The sequence below is a fragment of the Lipotes vexillifer genome, unplaced genomic scaffold (genome assembly GCF_000442215.2).
Source record: "Lipotes vexillifer unplaced genomic scaffold, Lipotes_vexillifer_v1.1 scaffold680, whole genome shotgun sequence".
Classification (NCBI taxonomy): Eukaryota; Metazoa; Chordata; class Mammalia; order Artiodactyla; family Lipotidae; genus Lipotes; species Lipotes vexillifer.
The window spans coordinates 2,570,449-2,581,792 of NW_006780838.1; the positions used below are offsets into that span (position 1 = coordinate 2,570,449).

The 11,344-nt window shown below is 42.1% G+C and overlaps 1 protein-coding gene across 2 annotated transcripts in view; it reads right to left on the reverse strand.

Annotated features, from left to right (window-relative positions):
• Positions 1 to 11,344, reverse strand: part of VPS53 (VPS53 subunit of GARP complex) — a 125,738-nt gene that overhangs the window by 110,098 nt on the left and 4,296 nt on the right. For both annotated transcript variants that reach the window (XM_007454234.1, XM_007454235.1), the window contains exons 3-4: positions 10,000 to 10,049; positions 6,016 to 6,082 (exon numbers count right to left, since the gene is read on the reverse strand). In XM_007454234.1, the coding sequence (XP_007454296.1) occupies positions 6,016 to 6,082; positions 10,000 to 10,049 (117 nt within the window). The remainder of the gene's footprint in view (positions 1 to 6,015; positions 6,083 to 9,999; positions 10,050 to 11,344) is intronic.

Here is an 11,344-nt window from a genome sequence, read left to right on the forward strand (position 1 = left end):
TGCTCCGCAACGGGAGAGGCCACAACAGTGAGAGGCCCGCGTACCGCAAAAAAAAAAAAAAATGGGGAGAATTCTGTGCTGGATTAATTTTGTACAAGCACCACATTCTGGTTAGAAAAGGTCACGGACTAGACCACTTCAAGTCCGCCCCCACAGGAGGTGGTCGACATCGAAGGCTCTCCAAAACGTGCAGCAGAGTGCTAACCAGGCAGCGGGTGTTTCAGAAATTTCGAGAAACTAAAGCAACTGACTCACTGTGTCTTCAATTTCTAAATCACTCCCTCTCCACAAATAATTTTTGAGTCAGAAACACTGCTTTCCAAAAAGAAATTTTCTGCTAAAGGCGTCTTTTTTTTTTAAGACACCACAAATGTGAAGTCAACACTTTCCCCTATTTACACGATTACAAAGCATATCTGTTCAAGATGCACACAATCAAGATGAAATGTATAAAAGGAAAACTTCATTTTGCCCATATTACTGCTCTCCCCTTCTGAGTTGTTCCCCAGAAGCTTCGGAAAAAAGTTCTGAAAGAAAACCTTTCCTCCATTCCAGGGAAGAGGGGAAACTGGGGCCTCTTGACCCAAAAACTCAATATTTTGGAACATCCATAATTCTCCCGAGTCCATGCCAGTCAAATGGAGTCTCTCTCTAGCAAACCACCGGCCAGCTGGGGCTGGACAGCAAGGCTCTCACCCCTAGGAGATGACAAGGATAGGACTCAAAAGCTCCCTGGGAAAAAAAAAAGTCTCTCCTTCAGCTTGCATTACAAGCTGCTGGAAAACACAGATGGAGGAGATGACAGGAAAAGCAATTACTTCTTCTGGGCTTCCTCTCTGTCTGGATGCTAAGGAGACGGATACCAAATTCCATCACAGATTGAAATGCTATCTAAACATTCTTGAAATGTGGTCTTGCTCTCTGAAATATGGCCTGCCTTTGCTGCAGCAACCTGTAACCTATTAACATGTGAAGGTGGGGAGGGCCGACTTTCCTCCAGGCTGTCTAATTCTGGGCCTGCCTCTCCAATAACGCTCGTTTGTGACCACAGGTTAAAACATAAATAACTAAAAGATATATATACACAGCATGACCCAACAGAAAGTCCTGATGAATCATTCACTTTATTTTCACATTCTTGGAATTGTAAATACCTGAAACTCTCTGAAGTATTTCAAGGTTTCTAGTGAGCCTTTCAAAATATAGGTGGAAACACACTAAACAGTAGTGTTATTATTTCAAATAGTAGTAAGCTGGGACTAGTCATAAACAAATCAAGCTTTAAACATCTTTAAAGGAACACACACACTGGTCAAAATGATGTTTTATGGGAGACGGCTTTTGTTTATTTACAAATAATAAATACCCTCCCACAGACCTAACATTCAATACAGTTGAATAAAATGTTATTGCAGGTGTGGCCTATGTGCTCTGAGAAATGCCGAGATGAGGAAGACACAGCTTTTGCCTCAAGGACCTTATACACGAGCCAAAGGGACAAGATGTATTCACTGGTAAGTCAAAGCAGATCACGAAAGCCAAATCAAAAGCACGGGCGCAAGACTGTGGGAGTTCGTGGACAGAGAGACTGTACATCTAACTGATGGATACTGGGATCGATTTTCTCATCTGTGATGAGAGGAGTGGACCAGATGAGTTCCAAGTCCCTTCGGGTTCTAAAATTCTGCTCCCTTTGGTATATGCCGTTGAGCCAAACAGAAAATTTCATAAAGGAAGTAGCATTTGCACTGGGTATGATCTTGTAATGAAGCTACTGGCAGAAAAAGAGGAGAGAGAGCATTTTAGGCAAAAAGAAGAACATAAGCACCAGGTCCAGAAAGCAAAGGGCAGGCTTGGGAGAGCACTAGGCTTCCAGCGTGGATGGGTCACAGCAGGAGACAAAACTGGAAAGGTAGACTGAGGCCTTCAATGCCATGCGAAGGAACTTGGATTTAAGTTGGTAGAGAGCCCACAGGGGCTTCTGAAGAGGTAGACGACGTGACAGACATATGTCGGAAAGTGAAAGAGCAGAATGAGGCGGGAGTGTTGGCCAGCTACCCTGTCACTCTCTGTTACGTCTAAGGGCCCTATTTACACAGGCCTCACCTGCCAGAGAGGTGACGCTTCATGGGAGAGGCCTAAATAAACAAAAACCAAAGCAGTAAGGACTAAGAACCAAGCAAGGCCAGGAAATAGGATCAGCTGCAGGAAACTAAGATGTCTACACACAAATATTGACGATGACTACAAGGTAGACTACTTACAAACAGGCCAACGGAAGATGACGAGTAAGGGGAAAAAGAAAGTCACACAATGTAGGAAAAATAGAGAAGCGGATAAAACTAAACATATAAGAGAAAAGGAAAAAGACTTATATAACACCTGTGATCTACTAGAGGAAACTGGAATAGGAGAGATCATAGGACTACACGCTACCCCCGTAAAATCTGGGCAGCATAATGAACATTAAAAAAAAACAGGACAAATAACAGAACTGAGAGGCGTACACAGCCGACCTAACTGAATTACTGTTGAAGAGGGCAGGCCGGACACTGTAAGAGAAGACTAGACAGGCACGATCAGCACTTCTGTTGTGACAGCAATTCCAAAATAGGACGTCTAAGCAGAAGACTAGAATCCAGATGAAAAGGAAAAATGGTTAACAGATAACATCTGGTCCCCCAGTCACTGAAGAATACGTCTTCCCCATACACTGCTTTTCCCCTTCATCCCCTTCCAACAGCCCTCCTTAGCTAGATCCAAAAAGAACTATAAAACTTTGAAATGAATCGACAGTTACCTGCTAGGCAACAAAACTAGGTATGAGGAATTATAGCTGTGTCAGGTTACTACTATCTCTCTCTTTTTTTTTTTTTTTGCAATATATCAACTTTATTTCCATCTTGATTTCAAAAAAAATTTATTGAGGTAAAATACACAACATAAAATTTACTATCTTAACCATTTTTTATTGTACAGTTTCACTGACCTGTTGTGCAATCATCACCACCATCTATCCCCATAATTCATCCTGTAAAACTGAAACTCTACATGTATTAAACGCTAACTCCCCGTTCTCCCCCAGCCCCTGGCAACTACCATTATACATTCTGTCTTTTTGATTTTCACTACTCATAAGTACCTCATATAAGTGGAATCATCCAGTATTTGTCTTTTTGTGACTGGCTTATTTCATTTAGCATAATGTCCTCAAGGTTCATCCATGCTGTAGCAGATGTCAGAATTTCTTTCCTTTCTTTTTTTTTAAAAAATATTTATTTATTTATTTATTTATTTATTTATTTGGCTGTGTCGGGTCTTAGTTGCAGCACATGGGATCTTCATTGCTGCATGCAGGATCCTCAGTTGTGGCATGCGGAATCTTTAGTTGCGGCACGTGGGCTCTTAGTTGCAGCATGCGGGATCTAGTTCCCTGACCAGGGATCAAACCTGGGCCCCCTGCATTGGGAGCGCAGAGTCTCAACCACTGGACCACCAGGGAAGTCCCCCACCCCCACTTTTTTTTTTTTTAGAATTTCTTTCCTTTTTAAGGCTGAATAATATTCCAATTATGTACAGACCATATTTTGCTTATCCATTCATCTGCCAATGGACACCTGGGTCACTTCCATGTTTTAGCTATTGTGAATAATGCTGCTATGAACATGGGGATAACAGGTATCTCTCCAGGACCCTGCTTCCAATTCTCTTGGGTACATACCCAGAAGTAGAACTGCTAGATCATATGATAATTCATTTTAATTTTTTGAGGAACCACTTTATTGTTTTACACAGCAACTGTACCATTTTACATTTCTTTTTATTTTTTATTTTTATTTTTATTTATTTTTTTTTTTCGGTATGCGGGCCTCTCATTGTTGTGGCCTCTCCCGTTGCGGCCTCTCCCATTGTGGAGCACAGGCTCTGGACGCGCAGGCTCAGCGGCCATGGCTCACGGGCCCAGCCGCTCCGCAGCATGTGGGATCTTCCCAGACCGGAGCACGAACCCGTGTCCCCTGCATCGGCAGGCGGACTCTCAACCACTGCGCCACCAGGGAAGCCCCCATTTTACATTTCTACCAGCAGTGCACAAGCATTTCAATTTCTTCCCATCTTTGCCAACACTTGTTGTTTTCTGGTTTTTTGATAGTAGTCCTCTTAATGGGTGTGAGGTGGTATCTCATTGTACTTTTTTTTCTTATAAATGCTGGTTTTTTATTCAAGAGAAACACTTTATTTATTTATTAATTTTTGGCTGCATTGGGTCTTCGTTGCTGCACATGGGCTTTCTCTAGTTGCGGTGAGCGGGGGCTACTCTTCGTCGCGGTGCGTGGGCTTCTCCTTGCGGTGGCTTCTCTTGTTGCAGAGCACAGGCTCTAGGCATGTGGGCTTCAGCAGTTGTGGCTCGCGGGCTCTAGAGCACAGGTTCAGTAGTTGTGGCACATGGGCTTAGTTGCTCCGTGGCATGTGGGATCTTCCCAGACCAGGGCTTGAACCTGTGCCCACTGTACAGGCAGGTGGATTCTTTTCTTTTTTATTTTATTTATTTAATTTATTTATTTATTTTTTACATCTTTATTGGAGTATAATTGCTTTACAATGATGTGTTAGTTTCTGCTTTATAACAAAGTGAATCAGTTGCACACATACATATGTTCCCATATCTCTTCCCTCTTGCGTCTCCCTCCCTCCCACCCTCCTTATCCCACCCCCCTAGGTGGTCACAAAGCACCGAGCTGATCTCCCTGTGCTATGCAGCTGCTTCCCACTAGCTATCTATTTTATCCTTGGCAGTGTATATATGTCCATGCCACTCTCTCACTTTGCCACAGCTTACCCTTCCCCCTCCCCATATCCTCAAGTCCATTCTCTAGTAGGTCTGGCAGACAGATTCTTAACCACTGTGCCACCAGGGAAGTCCCATTCTCACTGTACTTTTTTTTTTTTTTTTTTTTTTTTCACTGTTGTGGCCTCTCCCATTGCGGAGCACAGGCTCCGGACGCGCAGGCTCAGAGGCCATGGCTCACGGGCCCAGCCGCTCCGTGGCACGTGGGATCTTCCCGGACCAGGGCATGAACCTGCGTCCCCTGCATCAGCAGGCGGACTCTCAACCACTGTGCCACCAGGGAAGCCCTCACTGTACTTTTGATTTGCATTTTCCTAATGATTAGTGATACTGAGCCTCTTTTTGTGGGCTCATTGGCCATTCATATTATCTTCTTTGGAGAAATGTCTATTCAAGTCCTTTGCCCAGTTTTTAATCAGGTTGTTTGCTTTTTCGTTGTTGAATTTTAGGAGTTCTCTAAATATTCTGGATATTAATCCCTCATCAGATACATGATTGGCAAATATTCTCTCCCATTCTATAGGTTGACTTTTTACTCTGTTGATAATGTCTTTTGACACACAGGTTACTGCTATCTTTTGCAGCAACGAAAGTAATATGAGGGACTTCCCTGGTGGTCCAGTGCGTAAGACTCCGTGCTCCCAATGCAGGGGACCCGGGTTCAATCCCTGGTCAGGGAACTAGATCCTGCATGCGTACCACAACTAAGAGTTTGCATGCCGCAACTAAGACCCAGAGCAGCCTAAATAAATAAATATATATTTTTAAAAACTAATATCAAAATCCCAACAACTTAGCAGATAGATAAATGCAGCAACCTTGTTGGGCCACAGTACACAAAATAAAGGAGGGCTCAGAGACGTCTGACATTGAGGAGAAAGCCAAGGAAACTTCGGTTTTCTCATTTCAGCGTGCATTTCCCCTGGACCTGGGTGACCTGTGCTACAATATATGCTTCTGGTCCAAGGGATGCTGAGTGACAGCTCATGGCTGGTCTGGGCAGCCTCCCCCTGCTACTAGTGGGACAAGTCATGCAAGTTTCCTGCTGTGTATGGGGCAGATCAGTTACGGAAGTACTCTGTAAGCAGGCAGATCAATATTTTGGTCACTTGGTTGTGGGGTCTTGAAGAAATCGGGATATATTTAATACGAAGGAATAAGTTACTTACTTGCCGGCCATCCTGCCCCACATTTGTTTGACCTCTTACGACAGTTCGAATGCTGTCATCCAGTCTCCTAGCAAAAAAAGTTAAAGGATACAAATCATTAAAATATCTCGATTCCTTTAAGACGAAAAGACAACCCTCAAAACGGGAGAAAATATTTGCAAACGAATCAATGAACAAAGGATTAATCTTCAAAATATATAAACAGCTCATGTAGCTCAATATTAAAAAAACAAACAACCCAATCCAAAAATGGGCAGAAGACCTAAATAGACATTTCTCCAAAGAAGACATACAGATGGCCAAGAAGCACATGAAAAGCTGCTCAACATCAGTAATTATTAGAGAAATGCAAATCAAAACTACAATGAGGTATCACCTCACACCAGTTAGAATGGGCATCGTCAGAAAATCTACACACAAATGCTGCAGAGGGTGTGGAGAAAAGGGAACCCTCTTGCACTGTTGGTGGGAAGGTAAATTGATACAGCCACTATGGAGAACAGTATGGAGTTTCCTTAAAAAGCTAAAAATAGAATTACAATATGACCCAGCAATCCCACTACTGGGCATATACCCTGAGAAAACCATAATTCAAAAAGACACATGCACCCCAATGTTCACTGCAGCACTATTTACAATAGCCAGGTCATGGAAGCAACCTAAATGCCCATCAACAGACGAATGGATAAAGAAGATGTGGTACATATATACAACAGTATATTACTCAGCCATAAAAAGGAACAAAATTGGGTCACTTGTAGAGACGTGGATGGATCTAGAGACTGTCATACAGAGTGAAGTCAGTCAGAAAGAGAAAAACAAATATCGTATATTAACGCATATATGTGGAACCTAGAAAAATGGTACAGATGAACCGGTTTGCAGGGCAGAAATTGAGACACAGATGTAGAGAACAAACGTATGGACACCAAGTGGGGAAAGCGGCGGGGGGGGTGGTGTGATGAATTGGGAGATTGGGATTGACATGTATACACTGATGTGTATGAAATGGATGACTAATAAGAACCTGCTGTATAAAAAAATAAATAAAATTCAAAAATTCAAAAAAAAAAATCTCAATTCCAGGTTGACCAAAAGAAAAAAAGCTGGGATTCCCTGGTGGCACAGTGGTTAAGAATCCGCCTGCCAATGCAGGGGACATGGATTTCATCCCCGGTCTGGGAAGATCCCATATGCCGTGGAGCAACTAAGCCCATGCACCACAACTAGTGAGCCTGTGCTCTAGAGCCCACGAGCCACAACTACTGAGCCCACGTGCCACAACTACTGAAGCCCGCACACCTAGAGTCCGTGCTCTGCAACAAGAGAAGCCACAGCAATGAGAAGCCCGCGCACCGCAACGAAGAGTAGCTCCCGCTCGCTGCAACTAGAGAAAGCCCGTGTGCAGCAATGAAGACCCAACTCAGCCAAAACTAAATTAATTAATTAACGTTTTTAAAAGTTAGTAACGTATACATCAATGTTTGCAGATTGCAGCTACTTATTCAGAAGAAAAAACAAAGATGTCTGGATGATAGGAGGAAGAGTGAGGCCTTGGACCTCAGTGAGGGGGCAGCAACGGTAGTGTAGAAGCCAAGCCCAGCGCAGAGTGATGAGTCACCTTTGCTATTTTTTAAAAGGCTATTTTCACTTAATGTTCAGAGCCATTCAAAAGGACCAATGTAACTTTTAGTATTTGTCATGGAGTAAACCAGAAATGACAAAGTTGCTGAAACTTTATGGGAACAAGCCAGAGAATTCAAAGTATCCCACACAAAATCCTTCCTCAGTAACATCCTAGGAACCTTAAAAGGGATGAGGAGTCAGGTGCTATATGAAATCCATGCCTCGCCACCTGGGCCCTGATCTGCAGGAGGCGGATCTGTGGCCCCCACTTCCTCTTTCTCCTGCAGCTTAACAGGGGCCATTTAATGGCACCTCAACCAGAGAAATTTATGTCAGTTTATGTCATTTATGTCATTTTTCATTTGAAGAACCGTTAAAGGTATGGTGAGAAAAAGCTGAAAATAACTGGCTTGCAAGTGATATTCGTTTCTGTTGTTGTTTTGGGATTTTTTTGGCTGCGCCGTGCCACGCAGCACGTGGAATCTTAGTTCCCCAACTAAGGATCGAACCCGCGCCCCCTGCATTGGAAGCATGGAGTCTTTTTTTTTTTTAACATCTTTATTGGAGTATAATAGCTTTACAATGGTGTGTTAGTTTCTGCTGTATAACAAAGTGAATCAGCTATACATATACATATATCCCCATATCTCCTCCCTCTTGCATCTCCCTCCCACCCTCCCTATCCCACCCCTCTAAGTGGTCAAAAAGCACAGAGCTGATCTCCCTGTGCTATGCGGCTGCTTCCTACTAGCTATCTGTTTTACGTTTGGTAGTGTACATAAGTCCATGCCACTCTCTCACTTTGTCCCAGCTTACCCTTCCCCCTCCCCACGTCCTCAAGTCCATTCTCTACGTCTGAGTCTTTATTCCTGTCCTGCCCTTAGGTTCTTCAGAACCATTTTTTTTTTTTTAGATTCCATATATATGTGTTAGCATATGGTATTTGTTTTTCTCTTTCTGACTTACTTCACTCTGTATGACAGACCCTAGGTTCATCCACCTCACTACAAATAACTCAATTTCGTTTCTTTTTATGGCTGAGTAATATTCCATTGTATATATGTGCCACATCTTCTTTATCCATTCATCTGTTGATGGACGCTTAGGTTGGGAAGCATGGAGTCTTAACCACTGGACAGCAAGGGAAGCCCCTCGCAAGTGATTTTTGGATCATGGGGGAATTTTCATTTTCTGTGCAAACCCTGTAAAACTTAGTGGTCTCTACTACCGTTGTTACAGCTAAAGTCCACCAAAACAATCAACAGGCTTCTTTGTATTTATTTATTTTTGACTGCATAGGGTCTTCATTGCTGTGCGCAGGCTTTCTCTAGTTGCGGCGAGCAGGGGCTACTCTCCGTTGTGGTGCGTGGGCTTCTCATTGTGGCAGCTTCTCTTGTTGTGGAGCACAGGCTCTAGGCACACAGGCTTCAGTAGTTGTTGCACACGGGCTCAGCAGTTGTGGCACACGGGCTCAGTTGCTCTGCAGCATGTGGGATCTTCCTGGACCAGGGCTCAAACCTGTGTCCCCTGCATTGGCAGGCAGATTCTTAACCACTGCACCAACAGGGAAGTCCCTTCTTTGTACTTTTTAAGGCACCCAACTGAACAAAACATTAATGGCAGAGGTCTTCACCTAAAAACCCAAAGGTTGTCAGGGAAAAAAAAATCATCTCCTGGATTCAAAATGAAGGCTTCTCCTCATCACAAGTTAAAAAACAACAACAACAACAAAAACTATATTTAAAGTAATAACATCAACCATTACAATAATAATTACAACAAACAAACTTTGAGTATCTACCATGTGTCAAAACTGGAAATTCAGACATGGATAAACCAGAATAAGGCTATTTGGCAGAAAGGACATCTGATGACCACCCTAGATATCCCAGATTAATCACAATGTTTAGTCCTGGGACACCACCCACACCAACCAGCAGATCTGACCACATTGTTAGCTGATACATGGCCAAGGGATATATAAGCCCAGCTTCATATCTAAGCCTTGGGAATACAAAAAAAAAAAAAAAAAAAAAAGGGTAAATCTGCTAGGGAAATAAAGCCACTAAAAATGTAGCAAAAATGCTTTTGTCTCCTTTTATAATCAACTGTTTTGAATAGCCTGTTACAGATTCCTTCCTTTTTTTAAAATAAATAATTGAAGACCGATCAAAGAATCGAGTTCTTTGCCACAAGGCTCATATGAAACCCAGAAAAAAATACTATTTTTAAAAAGATTACCATCTACAGCAAACTTGAGATTTTAGTGTTCTTACAGATAAGTGTGATCCAGAATGTGATTAACTAAATGAACAGCATACTTTCATTAATTATTAATAATCACACGGTGTTACTTACCTTATTTTCAGTCTAATTTTGTTCACGACTTCATCGATGTTTGCCAGAGACTACAATAAAGAAGGAAAAGTGCCAGCTATTATTTCACTTCTTGGAATTCCTCTTTCCAGAGAAATGATGAACTATAATGGCTATTTATGACAGCTCAAAGAAACTAATCATATGGTATGATACAATTTTCACTTAAAAATATATATATATAGGGAATTCCCTGGCGATCCAATGGTTAGGACTCCACGCTTCCACAGCAGGGGCACGGGTTCAATCCCTGGTCGGGGAACTAAGATCCCGCAAGCCTTGCAGTGCAGCCGGGGTGGGAGGGCGGGGGAAGTATAGCGGTAGTTGGCAACAACTGCAAAATTCAGCCTGGAATCTATTTTTCATAAATGAAGTTTATTGGAAAACAGCCATATCCATTCGTTTACATATTATCGACAGCTGCCTTTGAGCTACAAAGACAGAATTGAGTAGCTGCAACAGAGACTGAATAATCCATAAAGCCTAAAATTACTATCTAGACCTTTACAGGAAATTTCCTGACCCCTGGTATATAGGATCGTGACGAACTCGTACAACAAAATCCTCATAGCAACAAAAATGAATGAATGATTACAACAGACAACAACATGGATGAATCTTACTAACATGATGTTGTGTGCGCGCACACACACACACACACACATATACACAAACCAGACACAAGAGCATATACTGTATGATTGCATTTATAGTATTTCAAAAGTGAGTGAAACTATTCTCCTGCATTAGAAGTCAGGATAGTGGTTAACTCTGGGGGAGGTAGTGACTGGGAGGGGCAAGAAGGGGCTATTTTATTAATGTTTTATTTCTTGGTCTGGGTGGTGGTTACCTGGCTTTACTCATTTGGTGAAAATTCATCAAGTTGTACATTTAGGATCTGTATACTCCTCCACATTATGTTAAACGTCAATAAATAAATACCTCTGTTTTTTTCTAAGTGTCTAGGTCCATTAGAAAAAAGCCTGGAAGGATAAACACTAGTACTTAGAGTCTATATTAGTAGCTGTAACCTATGAAATCAGTAGCAGTAGTTGTAATCTATGAAGAAGAGGGATTTTAAGTTTTTCTCCTTTTTGCCTATGAGTATTTTCTAATTGCTCTATATTGATAATGCACTGCTACTGCAATTATAATAAAGTTATTTCTATTTTTAAGACAATGACAATAAAAACAAATGGACTAGCACCAATTTAGTGAGCTGAAAACATGAGGAAACGGTGCCCCCTAATGGAATAGAGATGGTACAATTTTATAGCACCATTTTAACTGAAGTTTTCAAAATATAATTTTGTAAGTCCTCTTTCCC